At 37.3% G+C, this 24425-nt stretch overlaps 1 protein-coding gene across 1 annotated transcript in view; it reads right to left on the bottom strand.

Moving 5' to 3' along the window:
* The window catches only part of CNTNAP4 (contactin associated protein family member 4), a 261201-nt gene that overhangs the window by 73974 nt on the left and 162802 nt on the right, over positions 1-24425 (bottom strand). The window contains exons 9-12 of the mRNA XM_034638501.1: positions 16956-17105; positions 11112-11283; positions 5324-5430; positions 2330-2449 (exon numbers count right to left, since the gene is read on the bottom strand). Of these exons, the coding sequence (XP_034494392.1) occupies positions 2330-2449; positions 5324-5430; positions 11112-11283; positions 16956-17105 (549 nt within the window). The remainder of the gene's footprint in view (positions 1-2329; positions 2450-5323; positions 5431-11111; positions 11284-16955; positions 17106-24425) is intronic.

Raw genomic sequence — 24425 nt, 5'->3', positions numbered from 1 at the left:
TAACTCTTCTCCTTTCTCATATAAAATTATCTATAGATAAAATCTTTAGAAAAAACAATTATGACTGACAAAGTTCCTCATCAATATTTTTAAAAGTATTTTGTAAAAGAAACTTTCTCTAATGCCCTGTAATGAGAATTTAATACAATTAAAATTGGAAGCAGAAGAAATAGTTATATGAAATGTGCCCTCAAGTCGTCTCAATGTGTTTTGATCCATAATTGGATGTTTTTGATTATACAATTATACATTTGCCATGTACAAGGTTTGATATTAACAACTGTATAGGAGGCACACGTCTCATTGAACACTTGGCCACATGCACTGATAATTTCCATCAAGCTTTTTATTTTATGAAATGAGAAATAAGTCATGCCCTGAATGTCTTTCCTTGATCTTGTCCAAATTTTTGAAAATTATATTAATGAATTTTTAGGCAATATGAAATAAAGTAACTAATTTGTTCAGTGTTATAGAAATTTCAGATAATCATACAAATTTACTTCTCCACTCCTCCACAGTCTGATGGTTTTATTTTGTTCCTACTCTATATTACATAGATAAAAATATAAGCATGGGTTATTTTAGAATCACATTTATATTTTGTGCAGTGAAATAGGCATGTAAAAATGGAGTTTATTCACTTCTATATGCATATACATATGCTCATAAATTCTTTGAAAGAGGTTGGCAGGATGGACTCACAACTTGAGAGTCAGGCTGGTTTAGAAAGGACATGTGACTGCATGGTGGTAATTAGGAGTACATTTGCTTTATGTGTATTGCTTGACTCTTTATAACAAGACAGTTTATAATATATTACTTTCTAATGAAACCTTTTAAAGACTTCATCTCTGCCCCTTCTTCTATTTATGCTAATGATAGTGAAGGCTTCACTATAACCAGGTTTGTCATCCTGGCCCCATTTCTCAGAATGGTTATTGGCCAAAACCCTCCAGCTCCATTTGGACGATCTGCTCAAGAACCTACCTAGTTAACTCAACGGTTAGTTCAAACTATGGCCACAGATGAAAATATCTTATTTATCATCCAATTTTTTTCCTCAGAGTTGCTTGTGTTTATATTTAGATTCGGTCAATGATAACAATTACAAATAAATAGTTAAAACCCATTCAATTAACTTTTTGTTTTGAGTTAGTTACTACAATTAGGATGATGGAGGATATAAGAAAGTAAAATCGCTAGCTGGGTGACCTGGCTCAAATAACTTGGCTTCTAGTTACAGTGAGATGTGGCTTTAGCAACAGTGGGCATTCTTTATGATAATATGAGGCACTCCAACAGATAAACCGATGCCCTAGGAATGACTCTGGCTACAGCGGTACAGGCATGAGGGGTAAAACCAGGAGCTCCTCCAGCTCACGCCCTTGCCAGTTCTGTATCAGGCCTTCTGAGGGAGGGTCCCTGACAGAATGTCCAGGGCTGGGAGCCCAGGATTCCAGTCTCAACTAGCAAAGTAGCACACAGTGAAGAGAACAGGGATGGGGAGTCTGATGACTTTGCATGTCACACCCTTGCCTGAAGTCAAGGCTACAGGAGATAGAAGTAGGAGTTAGGTTGCTTGGCAATGTCAGTAATGATATGAAAAAATGGGAAAGAAAAATGGGCGTTTAGATCTCCCCATCATACGTACTGAAAAACTGGACATCAAAATGACAGGTGTCTTGTTTTACTGCATTGGCAAGGACCTCCAATATAATGGTGAACAGAGTGATAATAGCAGGCATCCTTGTGTTAATGCTGGTAACAGGGGTAAAGCTTTCAATATTTCACCATAAAGTGTGATATGTGCTATAAGTTTTTTTGTTACTACTCTTTAACAAAGTAAGGAAATTTCCTTCTATTGGTAATTTATTGAGTTTTCCCCTTCTCTTTTATCATGAATGGATGTTGAATTTAATCAAATACATTTTCCGTGACTATTAATTCCTATTTAAATTTATGTGAGCAAAACATTCAAGAACACAAGTCATGTTTACCTACATTTAAAAAATAATTATCTTTCAAAGCTTTCACATGTATCAGTCTTCTCAGAGAAATAGTCTGTCCTTTTTGTTTGGGGACTTAATAAGATACATTTATTATTAGATGTTCTACACGGATTCCAGATTCATTGAAAATAATGAAACATTTTTAAATCATTACCATTAAACAATTTTTTAAAGATTTTTGTTAAGTTCTTCCACTGAACAATATACATTTTAATCAAGTTGCAAAGTAGGTCAACTTTCTACTGGTTTCCTTTTAAATTTGTGTGTTTAAAGCATTCATGCAAATTTAACTATTAAATGAAAGTTGATTAACTCACCAGTCATATTGCAATATAGAAGAAAGGGTTCCAGGGGACCACTTCCATCTGAATCTATATAGTAAAACCCTGAAGTATTCCCTCTGTGCTTATAGGATTCACATGACTGCTCATAGATAGCTGTAAGAAGAAAAAATGGATCCTCATACATGGAATAGTATAAAATGAACCTCTTAAATTCTAATTTGGACACAAAATACACCAAGGTTTGAAATTTAATATGTATATTACTGACCAGGAGAAAAGGTAAAACATACTTTAAAACAAAACTCATTTTTTAAAAAAAATTAATATGGATGAAAGTACACAGAAAAAGGCAGAATGAGGTTGAATTCTGTGGCATTTCTTTTTGTCAACAGAATATGAGATTAAATAGTCAAAATAAAAATTTATTTTCACATTAGGTGAAAGAACAAAAGAGAAGGTATGTGTTTTAAATGTTAAAATACTTATAAGTATAATGTAACAACGATTTTGGACATCCATCCAAATACATCTTTCGACCTCTACTCTGGAATTTCTAATTCTATAGCGTCACCTTGTAATAACCTCACATCTGAAACACAATAGTATAATCTCCTTAAATAATCTGCTTTTATCCAATAATTATGTAATAGAAAAATTTTAAATAATATTGTAACTCTTCTCCTTTCTCATATAAAATTATCTATAGATAAAATCTTTAGAAAAAACAATTATGACTGACAAAGTTCCTCATCAATATTTTTAAAAGTATTTTATAAAAGAAACTTTCTCTAATGCCCTGTAATGAGAATTTAATACAATTAAAATTGGAAGCAGAAGAAATAGTTATATGAAATGTGCCCTCAAGTGGTCTCAATGTGTTTTGATCCATAATTGGATGTTTTTGATTATACAATTATACATTTGCCATGTACAAGGTTTGATATTAACAACTGTATAGGAGGCACACGTCTCACTGAACACTTGGCCACATGCACTGATAATTTCCATCAAGCTTTTTATTTTATGAAATGAGAAATAAGTCATGCCCTGAATGTCTTTCCTTGATCTTGTCCAAATTTTTGAAAATTATATTAATGAATTTTTAGGCAATATGAAATAAAGTAACTAATTTGTTCAGTGTTATAGAAATTTCAGATAATCATACAAATTTACTTCTCCACTCCTCCACAGTCTGATGGTTTTATTTTGTTCCTACTCTATATTACATAGATAAAAATATAAGCATGGGTTATTTTAGAATCACATTTATATTTTGTGCAGTGAAATAGGCATGTAAAAATGCTGAGTTTATTCACTTCTATATGCATATACATATGCTCATAAATTCTTTGAAAGAGGTTGGCAGGATGGACTCACAACTTGAGAGTCAGGCTGGTTTAGAAAGGACATGTGACTGCATGGTGGTAATTAGGAGTACATTTGCTTTATGTGTATTGCTTGACTCTTTATAACAAGACAGTTTATAATATATTACTTTCTAATGAAACCTTTTAAAGACTTCATCTCTGCCCCTTCTTCTATTTATGCTAATGATAGTGAAGGCTTCACTATAACCAGGTTTGTCATCCTGGCCCCATTTCTCAGAATGGTTATTGGCCAAAACCCTCCAGCTCCATTTGGACGATCTGCTCAAGAACCTACCTAGTTAACTCAACGGTTAGTTCAAACTATGGCCACAGATGAAAATATCTTATTTATCATCCAATTTTTTTCCTCAGAGTTGCTTGTGTTTATATTTAGATTCGGTCAATGATAACAATTACAAATAAATAGTTAAAACCCATTCAATTAACTTTTTGTTTTGAGTTAGTTACTACAATTAGGATGATGGAGGATATAAGAAAGTAAAATCGCTAGCTGGGTGACCTGGCTCAAATAACTTGGCTTCTAGTTACAGTGAGATGTGGCTTTAGCAACAGTGGGCATTCTTTATGATAATATGAGGCACTCCAACAGATAAACCGATGCCCTAGGAATGACTCTGGCTACAGCGGTACAGGCATGAGGGGTAAAACCAGGAGCTCCTCCAGCTCACGCCCTTGCCAGTTCTGTATCAGGCCTTCTGAGGGAGGGTCCCTGACAGAATGTCCAGGGCTGGGAGCCCAGGATTCCAGTCTCAACTAGCAAAGTAGCACACAGTGAAGAGAACAGGGATGGGGAGTCTGATGACTTTGCATGTCACACCCTTGCCTGAAGTCAAGGCTACAGGAGATAGAAGTAGGAGTTAGGTTGCTCGGCAATGTCAGTGATGATATGAAAAAATGGGAAAGAAAAATGGGCGTTTAGGTCTCCCCATCATACGTACTGAAAAACTGGACATCAAAATGACAGGTGTCTTACAACACATGCAAACATTTCATCAGAAGAATTGCATGATTTATAATATAGGAAGAGTATTAGTTATGATCCCAGGCTCTGGAGCATAATTACAAATGTTCACATCCTCACTGTGCCTCAACTATTTAAGGAGGCTGAGGAGAGGTAATTAATCTCTCTCTGTTACTTAATGAGTAAACAGGGGATAATACTAGTACCCACCTACCAAGGTGGTCATCAGAATTCAAGGAGATGGGACATATAAAATACTAGATCAGTGCCTGTCATTTAGAAAATACTCAATAAAATGAACTATTTAATGATTAACATCATTATCTGCCATTCTTATTTCATTATTCTCATTAATGAGGTTGCCAGGGAATTGAAGGGTTACATATTCTGCATTGTTTATGTTTATCCTTAACTGCCTTTTGTTTTCTATACATATTTCCCCTTTGCCAGCTCTCCTACTCTTTTCTATCCTGTTTTATGTTATCTATTTCTATAAGCTAATTGACAACTTCTTGAAAAGAGGTGTGGATTTAAAATAAACTAGAAAGCCAGAACTGGATGGTAAAATTCAGGGTTGTGAATTCCAGTACATGGACACATATGCACACAGCCATGGAATGGGAAATGGAACAAGGAAATCCGAACAGAGGCAAGAAGCAGCAAGTGTGTTTGGCTTACAGTTGTGGCAGGTAGCTCCTGTGTAACCAGTGTTTGCACAGTTGCAGTGAAAGGTGTTCCAGGACTGGGAACATTCACCACCATGTTCACAATAGTTGGGCAAACACCTACGAAAAGGTGCAGATACAATCACTACTTTTCATTTTGAGCGATCATAAAATGTTGATCAATTATACATGGTCATGTGCAAGAAGAATGTCACAGTAACGGAAAGGGTAAATTTAACATGACTCGTGGTTATTCAGTCTGTCATTAAGGTGGTTTAATCACAGAACCAAACCTTCGATCAATAAATTCATCAGATTTCAACCAATTCTCAGGTAGTTGTGACTGCTTAATTTTCAACATGTCCTACTATATCAGAGTCCTTTCTTTTCCCTAAGTGACAAAACACTAATTCAATATGTTGCCAGAAGTATCAATAGCCCACAAAAAATAACAACACTTAATCATGCTGATTTCCTACACTGAATATTTAGAAGAAGAAGGAATAAAGAAGAGAGAAGAGAAGGAAGTAGGAGGGAGGGACATCCTTATTCAGGAGANGAGAAGGAAGTAGGAGGGAGGGACATCCTTATTCAGGAGAGTATTTTGAGTACAGTGAAGACCTCCAGGAATGTTGAAGGTGCATTGGATAGACACACAAATTTCTAGCAGAGTGTCAGGGTGCTCCAGGGTGCTGAATAGAACTCACAGGGCTCCCAGGATATTTTAACTTTTCAAGAGAAATACAGGCATACGCAATATCTGCCCAAGACTGCACAACTTCCTAGCTCAAGGTAGTTCAATTTCAACATTAGATCATATTACTTTCCTTTTAATGATGTCCTATCTTTAAGAAGGTGGATTTTCAGGAGTTGATTAAAAAACAAAACAAAACAAAAAAAACCAGTATCATGTGAAATCAGTGTTGAGCAAAAATGAGGGTGGCAGTGCCTGACCTGATCCCAAGCTTTGAAAAATTGTGCAGTACTCAACAGGTAAACACATGTAATTATGAAGTAGTTGTGTTTAATTCAAAATAAAATTAAAGTATTTTCAAATTACATAAATACTATATATAATATATATACTGATATTTACAATTATATGAATAATATATATTATTATTCCTTATATATAAATTAATAATAAATACACATTATATAAAATTATATATATATATTCCTATATATATTCCTTTTTCAGAGGGTTACTAAATTTTAGGACATAAATAAGTTGTTTGGACCTACGCTACTTTTTAAATGAAAGTGTTAGTTATATTTTCAGTCTCAGAACACTAAGAGAAAATCACTGAAATACAAAGGGCACTGTGGACAACAAAGCTAGGGAGCTTCTGGTACCCACTTGAACAGCCCTGATCAGATTATTGATGCTTTTTAGAATTTAGATTGAAACATATATTGAGGCCAAAGCTTGAAATGCTCTCTTTTACCCCAGAATAAAAAAATAAACTGCGAAGCCTGTCAAGAATGCATTCATACTGGGGTTTCTGCCACCTCAGTTATTAAAAAACTAAGGATAGGAAACTTCATGTTTCGCTTATAGGATTTCTCCAATTTTAACTGAAAATGATGTTATTGATTTTTCCTGATTATAAAAAATACGTATCCACTGTACAAAAAATCAAGTGATCCAGGAAACAATAGAGAAGAAATATAGTTTATAACCTCATATACAAAAATCACCACTATAAACATATATACATGCATTTGTGTGTGAGGCTGTATTTATAAATATAACTGTATGTTATTTTACAACCTGCTTTTTAAGGATTCACAAATAAGTAGTGGGCATCTTTCATTGCCAACTAAGTTTACATATATTTTAGCATTTTTATAGATTCACAAGAATCCATTCAAAGAATGTTTCATGATGTATCTAATTTTTTAAGCATTTCAAGTCAATAAGAATCTAGAATAAAGAGGGAGATTAAAACAATAATAATCCTAGTTGGTGATCAGAAAAGAAAAGGACAGAGCAAGCTATTCTTAACAGACCTCAGCCATGCTTTAAAAGGGGGCAGCTGTAAGTGGCTATACTTAAGATCCTAAAGAATGAATAATTAGTGTGATACATGTGCTCTTTCTATTTGATTTGCTGCTGCTGAAAGATACTGAAATCATTTTCCTTGATTCTTGTTAGATTTGACTTCTCACAATTTTTAATTACAGTGTGAAGCCTGGATTGTGGATGTTATTTAAATTCCCCATGTAGTAGCTCTGTTTGACAACCAGTAAGTAACCTATGGCAAATTACATTGTATAGAGAAGTACTGATTTTGATTCAATGTCTGAACAATTTACACTTTTCTCCTCACTAGTCATTCCAATACAAAGTAAAACAACCCATTCTCTCTAGCCTCCAACACTTTACCGTAGACATTTCCATCATTATTTTCATTGCTCATAAACTTACATGGGGACATGAGATAGGGACAGCAGCTCCCTTGAGAGAGTGATTCCCCTCAGCTCTCAGTCACCCTCCACCCAGATTTCTGAGGTAGGACCACCTCCCCTGCACGTCCATAGGGTAAAAAGGGAGGGCTTCTAGATGAGTGTATGTTTGTGTGTAAGGAAGATGTGAGTGTGTAAGGGGCGTGGGAATGATCTCGTAAGTGTGTGCATGTGTGTGAGTGTACATGTGTATGGATATATGAATGAGGAGGTATGGGAATGTGTGTATAAGGAGTGTACGTGTAAGGATTGTGTCTGGTAAAGAGCTTTGGGGTATGTAGTGAGCACACAAGTGTGTACATACACGTGAGAGGCTGTGTGCAATGGATGTTCATTTATGTGTGTAAAAGAGTGTGTGCGAATGACTGTGTAANTGTGTGCATGTGTGTGAGTGTACATGTGTATGGATATATGAATGAGGAGGTATGGGAATGTGTGTATAAGGAATGTACGTGTAAGGATTGTGTCTGGTAAAGAGCTTTGGGGTATGTAGTGAGCACACAAGTGTGTACATACACATGAGAGGCTGTGTGCAATGGATGTTCATTTATGTGTGTAAAAGAGTGTGTGCGAATGACTGTGTGTGAGTGTGAGCATGTGTGTAAATATATGTACACCTTTAGTATAGGTTTGATTCAACTTAAAGTACAAAAAGAGCTACACTGTTTCGTTCCTGTCAGATTTTTATTTTTAATGTTCTGTGTTTTTAATTGCAATTTATTAAACCATTAAGTTATGCGTTTATTATACATAGATTAATAGTAACCACAATAAATGTGAATGTGCTCCCAGCTGGTTATGCAGCTCTGCAGGCAGACATTTCCATGGGACTTTGCTGGCCCCAAGATTTGATGCCGGCTCTGCTTTTGAGCCATGTCCTCTTAGCCAACTTCCCCTCTCTGTGCATCTGCTTTCATATTTATAAGAAACAAATACTACTAGGAACAAGCCCTATGGGTTTTTGTGAGGATTACTTTAAGCACATATTAATTAATTTAAAATTCATTTCAGGGAGGGCCCTTCTATCTCCTAAATGGATGCTGCCCAATTCATAAATCATTTAATAAACCCAATTAGATCTTTAAAATTAAAAAATAAATAAATAAGTAAAATTCATTTTAGAACACAGTCCTTCCACACCATCTCTCACATATATGTACACACTCACAAGCTCACTCACACATCCAAAAGCACCTTCCATACTCACACAAGTCCTTACACATGCCCTCACACAAGTCCTCACACACTAACTCATACAAATTAACACACACACAACCATACTATCCCAATGCATGCACACACTTGTAGGTCATTCACACATGCATTCCTAGACTCCTTGCACACTCACATCATCCTTACACATTTTGAAACTTAAGTACTAATTCATGTTAAGTGCTTAGAGTACACCCTGGTAAACAGATTTTTAAAAAGACATCATTTAATAATGCTTGGAAGCTATGTCAATAGGTATAGCACCTAAGACCAAAATAAATGAATATGAATTTTCTTCTGAATATAAGAAGATGAGTTTAGAGATACTTTTGGAAACTTGAAAAGCAAACAAATGCCAAAATTATTTTGATTTTTGCTATTATTTTTAAGATTACTAGGGTGACCGTTAGTCATAAGTTTCTCTTAAAGAAATAAATCATGTATAGCCAAGATCTATCCATAATTTGCTCACTATTTCTGGAAAGTGTTTTTCAGATGTGGTACTAAAACTATACATTCTCCAGTTGTGCTGTATCACAGTCCTCTGTTTTACAAGGCTGTATCTCCCCCAGATTCCTTGTGTAAGAGGGCAGCTTCAGAGAAAGCCCCATTGGAGAAGTGTGGATCAACTTGTCCCGAGAGAACTGTCTGCAATCTGAGATGTTAACATGACTGTCACTAATAGTGTGGATGACTGAACCTTCCCATGGGGCCCTAACGGTTGTTAACCACTGACAAGTGAGCCCCACCTTGAGAGAGCTGGCTCGGGGAGCCTTGCCACCTCCCCTTCCCCAGATTGGGATTAAAGTTCTAGAGCTGGTGTGGATGTAACTATGAAGAAGGTCACTGTCATTTAGTCCCAAAATCAAACCAATTGAGGTTTACAATCTAAATTCTTCCTTTATGTATCATCTTTCATTATAGAAAGAATTATTTTATCTACAAATTGGGTTAAATAAATAAATGTGTATTCATAGAAAGTAAAGTATGGCCTCCTAATCCGTTGCTAAATGAGATTACAATTACTTTTTTCTACACACAACACAATATCTATTAGTGTTCAAAATAGGATCTGCAGACACTGATAGATGGTCTATCAGATATAATATACATATAATATATAATAATATTATATATATTAGATGTGTGTTTATGTGATAAAACGTCTCATGCAAATAAAAAGTTATTTTTAAGTTCAGAATTTTATTTATTCAAAATATATATTGAACACTACCATGGGGTAGAGGCTAAGTCTGTCACAACATTGCTTAATTTTTTAATCTGTAATGGCTATCACATCCCACTGAACTCAATAATCAGAATTAACGCCCTTGATATTAAAGCATGACTGGCAAGATTATTTGGCTAATATGTCCATGCCTAAAAATATTTTTTAATTATTAACTATCAATTATTATTTTAAAAGTCACTTGTTCTCTACAACTAACTTTCAAATCTTGCATTATCATGCCCAATACTGGGAGTTCCTATTGAAACTACTGGATCATCCTTACATCTTGAGCAATACTAGAGCTCCAAACTTTTCCAGAGGAGAGGCTCTTTTCGTTTTCCCTGCAGAGAAGACAGTAATGGGTTGTTAAAGGTACACATTAGGAGCATAGCAACCAGTTAAATTGCTATGTCTCTGAAAATATTACTCAGCTGTCAGAGAAGCAAAAGACACTTTGATAACCGGCTCCATAGGTCTCTGACTTATTGGTATGTGGTGATCAATACTACTGTCAGAGTGTACTAATTTACCAAGTTTAATGATATATTTTTGATACATTTATGCCCATCTAAAATTATAGCAGCATTGACATTACCTTTTGTAAACTGGCAGCATGTGTACATATAAATAACATGGTCACATGTCTTCCATCTAAATTTTATCCCTGGAAATACAAGGTATAAACCTAAGAGTGTATTTCTCTTTTTCTTTTTTTTTTTTTTAAAGTGTATCATTCTTATTTCTAATGTGAATATCATCCATTTCCTGTGGAACAGGTGATGGCAGGAAAGAGAAGTTTAAAAACATATTCATTTTATATATAAATTTTAATATGCTGCAAAAGTTTGAAAATGGACAGGTCAAGGTAAAGAAATGAGATTGCCCTTACCTGTCTGTGATTCCACATGAGTCTATCTGAAGGTCACTGAAGTTTCCAAGGGACCCCTGCTGAACTGAAATCAGATCTACCGCCTTGTTACTGATAGAAATGAGTCTCATACATCCCTGAAATCCACCCAGTGGGTTTTTACATTTGGATCCAAAGCTGTTGTCAGGACAACCTGACCAAAACAAAACAAAACAAAGTAAGTCAGGATATATCATAATGAATCAGGATTTAGTATCACAGACAACTTCATTATGAAAAAAGAAAAGAAAGAGGCACTTGATTAATTTCTTAAAATGGAAAGAGGAAGAGCCCCTCGCAGTCATCATTAGTTTGACCTAAATGACATATTGCAATTCATACAAAGTATTTCTCTTTATTACACAATTATAATTAATTATAACATTATTTCATGTGACTCCTATGGTAATAGAGAAACACTTTGTATTAATAATAATATATAATAATTATTACATATAATTATTTATATTACATATACTATATTATCATTATATAATATTAAATGCTTATTAAACTTAAACAAAGGAACTTAGTCTTTTGGAATGCAAAAAAGGCATAAAGATTTAATATGTGCACTGTAGGTAAGAAAAGATAAATCAATAACAGTGAAAAACCTTGGTATTTAAAGCTAACTCTTTGGGAAAGGAGCTATATTGACTTAGAATAAAATTACCAACTATTTAAACAAATACTTTATTTTCATATGCATATAAGAGCCATACACACATGCATTTTAATAAATCATAATGACTTAATGTCAAAAACATTTCACTGTGATTTTATTTATTCTTTGCCTCATAAAAGAATGTTCCATTTATATTGATTTTTTCCTAACACTTATCTAAGACCTGTTTCTAATTATTTAAGTAATAAAGAACTATATTATTAACCATTATTCTCTGGGGTTTAATAATGTTCTAAGTGTTTCTCTAGCCAAGTAAAATAAATAATTTTATGGAATATGAACACATATATTATGTATTTTTCATTAATCTTTCTCTGCTGTTATGGTTGTCAAGCACTATTACAGTTTCAAGAATAAGAAATGAATCAGCAACTTCCTAATTCCTACACAATCCACACTCTTTTTCTTCCTAATATCTATACAATTAACACTCTTTGCTAATTATAATTAAATGTTGTGACTGACAGTATTTCCATTTAATGCTTATTTTCCTAACAAAACACATTAACATGGCAGGTAAAGGCCAGAATTCACATTTAAAACGTTCATCAGGTATATTGGAATATCACATTTTAGCCAAGGGAGACTTTGAAGTTTCAAATTTGATATATCAAGAAAAGGTGATGAAAGCTCTTGGAGTATCAATTTATTGTACATGGTACGATACACATTTTCAGTGCTTAAAATTCTTCTGTGGTGTAGGGTATGGTTATTATAACCTTGATATGTTTTCTAGATGACTTATTAACCAATTAAGAATGTTAAAGTAAAAACTGAGGGATAATAGTTCAATAATATTTGGGGGTGACTACAATATGCCAGGAATATAAACAGCTCTGCTAATCTCCTTTTCTCCAGGTAGTGTTTCCTGACACATTTCAAACCATTTCAGAATGAAATAAATTGTGCAATATGCCTGTAGGGAATAAAACTAAGCAAACGCAGTGACAAAGAAAGATTACAGAACTTTACAGAAAGCAGATCGTCATATCATTAGGCACTTCATATTCCTAGCCACAATGTTTAATAAGCAAGAGATTTTAGAATAAAGAAGGGTTCAAGCCAGGTTCGTCTCATTAGTCTACGATAACAGGCATCCACAAGTTAATATATTGCAATAGCACAGAGAAGTTCTGCACTGAACCTGTTTGAGATGGAAGTTCTAAATATGAAGATTTCTGGGGAATACTTAATGCTGAATTAATGGATGGATCCATTACTGGAGGCAGTCGGCATGTGAAGCACCTCTGAGGATGACAGATAAATTATCACTCGATGTCACCGCACCAGAAGATGTCGGCTTTGACTTCATGGTGGTCTAGCCCGTTCACTGGTTGGATAATGTTTGATTTACCCAAGTGGGGGTGTTAGAATTCTGCACAAGGTCTAGTGCCTCTGGTCTGTGCTGCACAGTGTGTTATCAAGAGCACAAAGATCACACGGGGGAATATTGCAGGAATTAGACGTTTATCTGTCCTCAATCTGGAGAACCCAGATTTAAAATTTACAATTTATAAATAAAAAAAGCCGAGCACAATGCACCACAGTTCAGTCCGAATTTTTGAAAAGCACTCGGCTGGAGGGAGAAAAAGCAGAAAGCGATGGACAATAATGGGCTCTGGCATGGCATATGTGTAATGCTGTGATCTCTGAGCAGCCCCCTCTCCCGACATGAGTGTCGCTCTCAAGAGCGGCCTGGAACGGAGGTGCAGTGCAGGTTGGTGGAATAGACTGCAGCCATGTTAGGCCGATTATAGGCTGATAAGATCACTGTAAAGCTGTAGCTGAATTGAGAGTTGTGGAAGAGAACTGATGGGAAGTATCTTAGAACATGGGATATTTATTTACTTGAAGATAAACTGGGTGAAGAATGAACAACTTAAGAAGAGCCTTCCAACTAGATAATACAGATCCTCGTATTACAGGAGGCTCTCATGCACACAGAGCAGAAGGTCTTCTAGGGCCAACAACTATGACAGTGTGCCTTGGGACTCAGGGTGTCCAGTACTAAAACTGGGAAGAGTTGGTCACCCCATTCTCCTCCAGTCCAGTCCCCGAATCCAGAATTGCCAGCCCAAAGCCCTAAGTGGGCTTCCAGAAGGATGGACCTCCTCTACCAGTCTCTGGATCACAAGTCTGGGAAGAGGAGGGAAGAGCAGGGCAGGAGACGGCCTCCTGCTTTCTTTTGGCTTTTTGTTCCTAGCCCTGGAAATGTTAGGGTGCCTTAGAGTGTGCAGGGTGTGTGTTCATTGATCAGTAGACTCTCATGCCCTTCTGGAACTGAAGGACACCAACTGAGATGATTGATTAAACAGAGATACCTAAGTAAACGGGCAATCGTGATTTTTTTTTTAAGTCCTGAAGTTTGAATTTTATTATGGGAGCTTCCACAGTATATTGGTTAGGAACTCAGATACCTTAACAGATGTCAAATTATAAAGAACATGAGAGGGAGAATAAGCCCCAAATTCAAGACAATGTTTACCTGGGGAGATGAAGAGACAGTACCCTGGAGGGGCAAATGAATTATCTTTCTAAGCTGGGAAATGCACATGTAGATATGCATAGTATTCTAATTAGTATTCTTTAAAATGCACATATGATGTAAGAGGTGAACTACCGAAGACACTGGGTGCAGGGAATATGGGAACTCTCTATCTTTGCAACTTTTGCATAAATCCAAAACTATTCAAAGACTAAAAGTTTATTTAAATAAAATAGTGCATATCGTTTGTAACATAATAAAAACAAGCAAAATTACAGAGTGCACATGTGATATATTTCACCACAAAATATGACAAAATGAATAATAGCAATAAAAATTTTCTGCAAAAAACAGGTAGGCATCGTTAAATATGAACATGAGGGATGAAAAATACTTTAAGAATGAGGGTTCTATTTTCATGATTTACACTTTTATCCAGTCTATTCATTTTATCTACTTTTTTTTCACATTTAACAATATGCCTGTTTTTAAAATCTCTTTTAGTGCTTCTAAATCTTTTCCTTTGAAGTGAAAGCTCTTAGTTAATTTGTTCTCCATATCTTACCATTTATTAAGGGAATGTGCTCCTATGGATTGCCATAAAATCAATCATATATTCCAAAAGGTTTAATAAGCAACTTGGTTCAGGAATGAACAAACCTTACTAACGGAGGCAATTACATCTTTTAAGATTGCTGCCGCTATGCTGCCATTCACAGTAACGGATGATGCAGGGGTTTTCTTTGTTGGGTTTTTTTTTTTTTTTTTAATAGAAACTGTTTCTTTTCTATCGACCTTATTTCCATTTTGTTTGCCCTTATAGGAGAGCAGCTTAAGACCACTCAGGGGTTGTTCGTACCCATTCCGCGGCCGGAGCAGCGAGCGCTGCGGATCCGTGTTCAGTGGCCGGCAGAGCGCTCCAGTCTTCAGCAGGGAACCGGCCCAGAGGGCGCCTGGCCGCCTTCCAGAGCAGCCTGCCACTTCAGCTTGCGGGGCAGTGAACTCAGGAGCTGGGGCAGTCCATTCACTCCTCCTTGGTCCCAGCCTTTTCGGCAGCAGTCTGCTCTTCCTTTTCAGTCTCAGCAGTGGAGGGCTCTTCCTCTTCCATCCCTTCAGGAACTCCGTGGAAGCACAGATCAGGCACACCTCGCACCAGCGGTCGCAGGAAATGGTGCCACGCATGCACAGAACATCTGGGCCAGCAGCCACATCAGACACCCTGAGGGAGCAAGGGATGGCGATGTCCGCACAGCGCACAGGAGCGTTCTGAGCTCCACAGACGCCTCTGTGAGAGGTTGGTGGTCAGCTCTGGGCTCAGTCACCACCAGAGTCTCGGCTCTCGGAAGGCTGCGTGGATCTGGTTAGTGGAGGTTCCAGGGGTGAGGCGCCGGCAGCAGCAGTGGCTCCAGGGGCGGCAGCACACTTCAGCCCAGCGCACTGGCCACGATTCCTGGATGATAGGCCACTGACATTGGCCAGGTTTTCAACAGCAATGATGGCAGGAGCCGCCAGCGGAAGCTTCTTCCAGGTTCTCCTCAGAGTCATGAGGTAGACTCCATCACCTCTCCTTCTGTAGATGTACTGTTGTTCCATATGGAAGTCAAGGCTGGTGCCACCCAAGAGGGTTCCTGCTTCGGGGAATCTGAGGACATCCTCCTCTTCCATCTGCAGGACATCGAGGGCTCCAGACATTGTGAAAATTTCCCTTTCAGTTAGGACATGGACCCCTCCCTGGGTAGCACGGAAAGTGTTCGTTTGTTCTTAGTATCAGATGAACGATGCATGGTCTGTGTACTTACTGTCAATTCTTAGGAAGGAATTTGTATTTTACTGATGAATAATAAAGATTGGGCCACCGCCACCAAATTCAAAAGTGATTCTAGACAGGTGACTATCAAAATTCAAAATAACAGCAATAAGAAATGCACCAAGTCATGATTAGAAATAAGTCTTACTATTACCAGTTTTACAACTTTGCCTTTCTAATGGCAAATCACATTTTATTTTCATTTTCCAGTGGTAAAGACTCATTTCCATTTCCAAGGTTTTCTTTTCCAAGCTTTTAGTTCAATCAAACATTCAGGCAGGTAAATGCTTCATTTGTTTTTGTTCTCTTAGAGAGATGGCCCAGTGTTGAAGGTTGATGCCCTAATTTCATCAAATGTATCAGTGCATTATTATTTAGCAAAGAACAGAGGTTTCTATGGCTAATTAGGTTAGATTATTTGCCACTGGCATAATATTGCCCTTCTCCATTGGGCAGTAGGAAAGCAATAAGGATGCTCCAGGGGAGCTAAGAGCCATGTGAAGGAAAATACTGCAATAAAATCAGCCCATAAAATCTGAAAAAGCCATATAAGAACCATTTAACACTAGGAAAATATAACAAAGTTTGAAAGTAAGAACTGAAGAGCGTTGTCTATTTGCAAGCATTATCATTGTAGAAATTGTAAACATAAGTAAATCCACCTCTAAGAAATGCATTTTAGGTCATAGTTGGTCATCTTGATTCACTCAACACTCCCATGTTCAATGAAAGTGAGAAATTATTCCATACTATTGAATTGGTTAAAACATAATGACATCTCCAAGACACAGTGGGGAGTAAGTGCAAATATGGGTCAACTGCCTGTATGGCCTGACCTCTTTCTCTTACCTCCGAAATAATAGGTACCACTGGAATAAATCTGTTCAGGCCCCAGGAAAGAAGCAGCAGAGGCCACTTGGCCATCTACCACCACACTCAGGTGATTCCGTTTGGCAGATAGGGAGATGGAATGCCACTGTCCGTCATTTAATCCAACACCTGGGGGAGACAAAATCAGTTAAAAGAAATCTCTCTCAACAGTGAACAGTATAAGCAGTTAGTTAGAAACAAAATATACATCACCCAAACAAGCACAGCACTCAGTATATTAATAAAAGGAAACAGAAAGACAGGAAAAGGAGGCAAGTGGGTACTGTCTTGTGGAAAATGGTGTGTTATTCTTTTCTTAGGGCCTCAATATAGAGAACAAAATCCCCAACTCTGGACAAAGTCCTAAGTGATTAAAATCCTTCAAATATTTGACATGGACAGTTTTCAGCTTCCATCATGTACTTTACCTTTCACAGGGAGGGGGTTTGGGAAGAGTACAGATATTTTCCAAAATTCTAGGTTAGACCCAATAAAATTATTTATCTGCTTTTTTACATTTTTGTGTAGTCATCTTTTATAATATTACATATTTAGCAATGTATATCAAGTCAATCATTAGAAAAATTACTGTAATGAATATTCAAAGTTTTCCCATATAATATGAAGTTAAAAAATAAAGCAGTGTGTAAATGTGTAAAACCACATTTACATAGTTGATCCTGATGGCGTGCAGATTCCATATTTGCAAATTCACGTACTCACCATAATTTATTTGTAACCCCAAAATCAATACTCAGGGCATCTTTGGAATCATTCACAGAAATGCACAGAGCAGGGAATAAATTGTGTTGACCGACACACGTGTTTCCAACTGAGGTTACACAAGGAAACGCTTGTTTCAGCTCTCATATGTAAACACGTTTCCCACATTTTTGTGCTTTTGGTTGGTGATTTTGCCATTTAAAAGACCCCAGGCCTAGTGACAGAGTACTGTCTGGTGTTCCTAAATGCAAGGAGGCAGTGATAGTGCCTCACAGAGAAAATATACATGTTATATGAACTTCACTCAGGCATTGGTTATGGTGCGGCTGGCCACGAGTTCAATGTTAATGGATCAACAATATATATTAAATAAGGTGTCTTTAAACAGAATCATATATAAATCAAGGTTATATATTGACTGGCTGACAAAAATGTTGTGACCAGAAGGTCACAGGAACCTAACCCCATAATTCCCCTAGGAGTGGCAGTTCAATATTTGCTAATTCAGTGTTCATGATCACTTTACACAACATAACTACTGCATATAATGAGAATCAACTACACATATACAGTTCTAATGATATTCCTACTTTTTGTACAAATATGGGGAAGGGCTGAAAGGAAATATCCCTATATACAAAACGGTAATTTTTGCATAATGGAAAACTGTGGTTTTTATTCATTTTTATATTTTCTCCCGATTTTTCAAGATTATATATATAACCAAAAATTGCATTAATCCAAAATCAAAGTATTCTCTTCACCTCTAAAGAACAACCTCCCATCCCTCCCAAGGCAGCTCTAGTTTCATGAATCCATGAGATGAGTTAGCCTTTTCCTTCTCAAAGGGAATTGAGTCTAAAACGGCTCTGTGTCTCAACATCAGCAGACAGGTGGAATCTAAGCATCTCTATTGTGGATTTACCAGTAAGGTTTATATCCATTGAATACTCAATGCTGTATGATTTTGTATATCAAATTAGTAAACTAAAATAGGAGTACTCTATAAAACGCAAAGGCCATGGCCTCTTTTCTGGTATTATGTACAATGCACAATTTCTTCACTTCCCTAGCTATTTTTGACCACAGGCTTTCAGACAGAAAATGTGTAGAAGCTCTCTTAGGCGATTAAGCTCTTTGCCCTGGGTTTATTTAGTATAACGCAAATTCCATCCTGGGCACTGAAGCTCATTTTTATACTACATCCAGGAAGCAAAAAAGATTTTCAAAGACCCAACTGGCTTGGTTTGTGAAAGGTAATGAGAAAGACCTGAAAAATGAAAAATGTAGGTTAGATACTTTTAGACACATTTTCTAAGAGTGGGCTCTGGAAATAGACGACTGAGGAGTTACGTAATCCCTGACAGTATGAGATTGGATTAAAATAAATCAAATGCCCCAGATTTGTCATCTAGAGCTTCCTTTAAGAGGATACATTTAGAGTGAAAGTCCTTGTACTGAGCTTTGCGTCACACATGAAGACACCTCCCACCCTCCCTCGGCCACCACGTGCCTCCTATCCGCTCTCTCAAGGGTTGGACGGCCCTGTAAACAGGATTCTGCTTCTGTTATCTTATCTTAGGCTTTTTACCAGTCCAGGATGGTGCTTCTCAAACTACCTGTGGTGATGAACATTTTCTTTCCTGGCCTAGAGCACACCAATCCTTTCATAAAATTGAGGGAAAGTCAGTAGAAATTAAATAAAGAAGACCTAAGATACANCACATGAAGACACCTCCCACCCTCCCTCGGCCACCACGTGCCTCCTATCCGCTCTCTCAAGGGTTGGACGGCCCTGTAAACAGGATTCTGCTTCTGTTATCTTATCTTAGGCTTTTTACCAGTCCAGGATGGTGCTTCTCAAACTACCTGTGGTGATGAACATTTTCTTTCCTGGCCTAGAGCACACCAATCCTTTCATAAAATTGAGGGAAAGTCAGTAGAAATTAAATAAAGAAGACCTAAGATACAACAAGCCCAGCGCCCATGTGCTTGGATGGCACAGCAAGATCTTATTGCTCTCACAGGTTCTTAGAACTTAATGCCAAGTTTTATGCTCCTCTTGGAAACAAATATTTCACTGAATGGGTGTTAGTCCAGGGACCACACGGAGAAGCAGTGCTTCAGGTATGGGCTGGGTGACGCATGCTGCGGGATTAAAGTCAAAACTCGGGTATTTCTTCTGTCAACACAGAAGCCAATTTAGATTAAGAGCAAAAGACTGCTAGGACAGCTGCTCAGTCATCTGACACAGTTAAGTCACCCATGTGACCAGCTAGCATGTGCTGAAGTTGTGATGTGTTTGTGGGGGAACCACCGGAACGCTCTCCCCAAGCCTCATTTACAACAGACACCATTGACTTATGAGGAGGCGGCTTGTTACCATCAGTGGGATTTATCATGTAAATTAAACAACGAAAAGTCCAATTAATTCCTTTCTCTTAACTTGACATAATAAAAGGATAATTTTAAAATTAGGTTCTATTTTTTTTTTTTAAGTGTACAACTCCTTCCCGCTTTTAGGTCTGGTGAGAGGGAGCCCCTTAAGAGACCACAACACTGTAAATGAAGGGCAGGAGAGGAATCATCGAATTTGTCCTTTATCTTGTTCATGACATTAAGTAAGTAAATGCTAATTAGATGACTGCTCCCACCACTCATAAGTTTTGAGTCTGGGAGAGGGGCATGTTGTTGGTATAATAAAAAAATAATTAATAACAGTTTTTATGGATTTCATAACAGGTATTATGTGCTTAACATTGTGTATTTAATCTTCAACACTGCTAGTATTCATTTTAAATATGGGGAAAACGAGGCTCAAGTAAGAACAACAAATTATCCAAGGTCATGTCCAGCTGGTAAGCTGATTCTAAAACTCATACTCTGCCTGCAGGATAGGCGGTCCCTTTATTTTTTTTGCTCTTGTAAATAATAAATTTGAGAAACCAAAAAGCACCCCCCAAACAGCTAGGAAGTAGCCTGGCACTCTGAGCAAGATCTTGGCGGTATGAGAAGTTGGCGGGCACTTAGGGCTAGGCATTGGTGTTCTCCTGCTGAACACAATCTCACAGAACACCAATATTAGTCAAGGTAACTCTGTGACTACAGTGAAACTGAACCAAAAAAGAAAAAAGAAAAAGAAAAAGTCAAACTACTTTATAATGTTGTGTAAGCCCAGACAATAACAAGGCTACTGTGAAAACCACAAAAATACCAAACTTCCTCTTCTGGATAATATGAATGACAACCCATTTTATTTTTTTTATACCAATTACAGCTTTGGCCTTATTTCATTCCTCCATCCTAGATAAGATTTACAAAGATAACCTCAACACACAATTACCCTTACTTCCTAGCAGCATTTAATCCAGAACAATTTTCCACTTCCTCAAAACCTCCTCCCCAAATAAACTAACAACCCAAAATCTTAGAATAAATCATCCTTAACACCTTTACATTAAGACATGCCTGTGGCTCCCCAGGGTGTGTGTTCTCCTTGCCGCAATAAGCAATAAACCCAACTTGTTTGATTACAGGTGTGTTCACTGTGGACTTTGGGTGGAAAGCATTGAAAACTCTAAATGGAATAATGAAAGAATAGAAAAATAAATAGAAGTGTTTGCGATTATAGATAGTAGGAGAGAACATGACTGTTTACCAGAACTCTCTCCTTCTCTTCTCTTCTCCCTTCCTCTTCCCCTCCTCCCCTTTCTTTCTCTGTCTCTGTCTCTCCCCCTCTCTCTTTCTCACCCTCTCAGGTCCAANAACAAGCCCAGCGCCCATGTGCTTGGATGGCACAGCAAGATCTTATTGCTCTCACAGGTTCTTAGAACTTAATGCCAAGTTTTATGCTCCTCTTGGAAACAAATATTTCACTGAATGGGTGTTAGTCCAGGGACCACACGGAGTAGCAGTGCTTCAGGTATGGGCTGGGTGACGCATGCTGCGGGATTAAAGTCAAAACTCGGGTATTTCTTCTGTCAACACAGAAGCCAATTTAGATTAAGAGCAAAAGACTGCTAGGACAGCTGCTCAGTCATCTGACACAGTTAAGTCACCCATGTGACCAGCTAGCATGTGCTGAAGTTGTGATGTGTTTGTGGGGGAACCACCGGAACGCTCTCCCCAAGCCTCATTTACAACAGACACCATTGACTTATGAGGAGGCGGCTTGTTACCATCAGTGGGATTTATCATGTAAATTAAACAACGAAAAGTCCAATTAATTCCTTTCTCTTAACTTGACATAATAAAAGGATAATTTTAAAATTAGGTTCTATTTTTTTTTTTTAAGTGTACAACTCCTTCCCGCTTTTAGGTCTGGTGAGAGGGAGCCCCTTAAGAGACCACAACACTGTAAATGAAGGGCAGGAGAGGAATCATCGAATTTGTCCTTTATCTTGTTCATGACATTAAGTAAGTAAATGCTAATTAGATGACTGCTCCCACCACTCATAAGTTTTGAGTCTGGGAGAGGGGCATGTTGTTGGTATAATAAAAAAATAATTAATAACAGTTTTTATGGATTTCATAACAGGTATTATGTGCTTAACATTGTGTATTTAATCTTCAACACTGCTAGTATTCATTTTAAATATGGGGAAAACGAGGCTCAAGTAAGAACAACAAATTATCCAAGGTCATGTCCAGCTGGTAAGCTGATTCTAAAACTCATACTCTGCCTGCAGGATAGGCGGTCCCTTTATTTTTTTTGCTCTTGTAAATAATAAATTTGAGAAACCAAAAAGCACCCCCCAAACAGCTAGGAAGTAGCCTGGCACTCTGAGCAAGATCTTGGCGGTATGAGAAGTTGGCGGGCACTTAGGGCTAGGCATTGGTGTTCTCCTGCTGAACACAATCTCACAGAACACCAATATTAGTCAAGGTAACTCTGTGACTACAGTGAAACTGAACCAAAAAAAAAAGAAAAAGAAAAAGTCAAACTACTTTATAATGTTGTGTAAGCCCAGACAATAACAAGGCTACTGTGAAAACCACAAAAATACCAAACTTCCTCTTCTGGATAATATGAATGACAACCCATTTTATTTTTTTTATACCAATTACAGCTTTGGCCTTATTTCATTCCTCCATCCTAGATAAGATTTACAAAGATAACCTCAACACACAATTACCCTTACTTCCTAGCAGCATTTAATCCAGAACAATTTTCCACTTCCTCAAAACCTCCTCCCCAAATAAACTAACAACCCAAAATCTTAGAATAAATCATCCTTAACACCTTTACATTAAGACATGCCTGTGGCTCCCCAGGGTGTGTGTTCTCCTTGCCGCAATAAGCAATAAACCCAACTTGTTTGATTACAGGTGTGTTCACTGTGGACTTTGGGTGGAAAGCATTGAAAACTCTAAATGGAATAATGAAAGAATAGAAAAATAAATAGAAGTGTTTGCGATTATAGATAGTAGGAGAGAACATGACTGTTTACCAGAACTCTCTCCTTCTCTTCTCTTCTCCCTTCCTCTTCCCCTCCTCCCCTTTCTTTCTCTGTCTCTGTCTCTCCCCCTCTCTCTTTCTCACCCTCTCAGGTCCAACCACATAAACACACAAAATGCAGAAGGAGGAAACTGATTTACATCTGCTTCTCACATACAGTCTTCTGGTACCAATCCTAGTTGCTACAAAGAAACTGTGACAGGNTGACCAGCTAGCATGTGCTGAAGTTGTGATGTGTTTGTGGGGGAACCACCGGAACGCTCTCCCCAAGCCTCATTTACAACAGACACCATTGACTTATGAGGAGGCGGCTTGTTACCATCAGTGGGATTTATCATGTAAATTAAACAACGAAAAGTCCAATTAATTCCTTTCTCTTAACTTGACATAATAAAAGGATAATTTTAAAATTAGGTTCTATTTTTTTTTTTTAAGTGTACAACTCCTTCCCGCTTTTAGGTCTGGTGAGAGGGAGCCCCTTAAGAGACCACAACACTGTAAATGAAGGGCAGGAGAGGAATCATCGAATTTGTCCTTTATCTTGTTCATGACATTAAGTAAGTAAATGCTAATTAGATGACTGCTCCCACCACTCATAAGTTTTGAGTCTGGGAGAGGGGCATGTTGTTGGTATAATAAAAAAATAATTAATAACAGTTTTTATGGATTTCATAACAGGTATTATGTGCTTAACATTGTGTATTTAATCTTCAACACTGCTAGTATTCATTTTAAATATGGGGAAAACGAGGCTCAAGTAAGAACAACAAATTATCCAAGGTCATGTCCAGCTGGTAAGCTGATTCTAAAACTCATACTCTGCCTGCAGGATAGGCGGTCCCTTTATTTTTTTTGCTCTTGTAAATAATAAATTTGAGAAACCAAAAAGCACCCCCCAAACAGCTAGGAAGTAGCCTGGCACTCTGAGCAAGATCTTGGCGGTATGAGAAGTTGGCGGGCACTTAGGGCTAGGCATTGGTGTTCTCCTGCTGAACACAATCTCACAGAACACCAATATTAGTCAAGGTAACTCTGTGACTACAGTGAAACTGAACCAAAAAAAAAAGAAAAAGAAAAAGTCAAACTACTTTATAATGTTGTGTAAGCCCAGACAATAACAAGGCTACTGTGAAAACCACAAAAATACCAAACTTCCTCTTCTGGATAATATGAATGACAACCCATTTTATTTTTTTTATACCAATTACAGCTTTGGCCTTATTTCATTCCTCCATCCTAGATAAGATTTACAAAGATAACCTCAACAC

This window comes from Ailuropoda melanoleuca, chromosome 12, assembly GCF_002007445.2.
Source record: "Ailuropoda melanoleuca isolate Jingjing chromosome 12, ASM200744v2, whole genome shotgun sequence".
Taxonomy (NCBI): Eukaryota; Metazoa; Chordata; class Mammalia; order Carnivora; family Ursidae; genus Ailuropoda; species Ailuropoda melanoleuca.
Note: the sequence above shows the minus strand (reverse complement) of the source record. Positions and strands in the feature narration are given on the sequence as shown.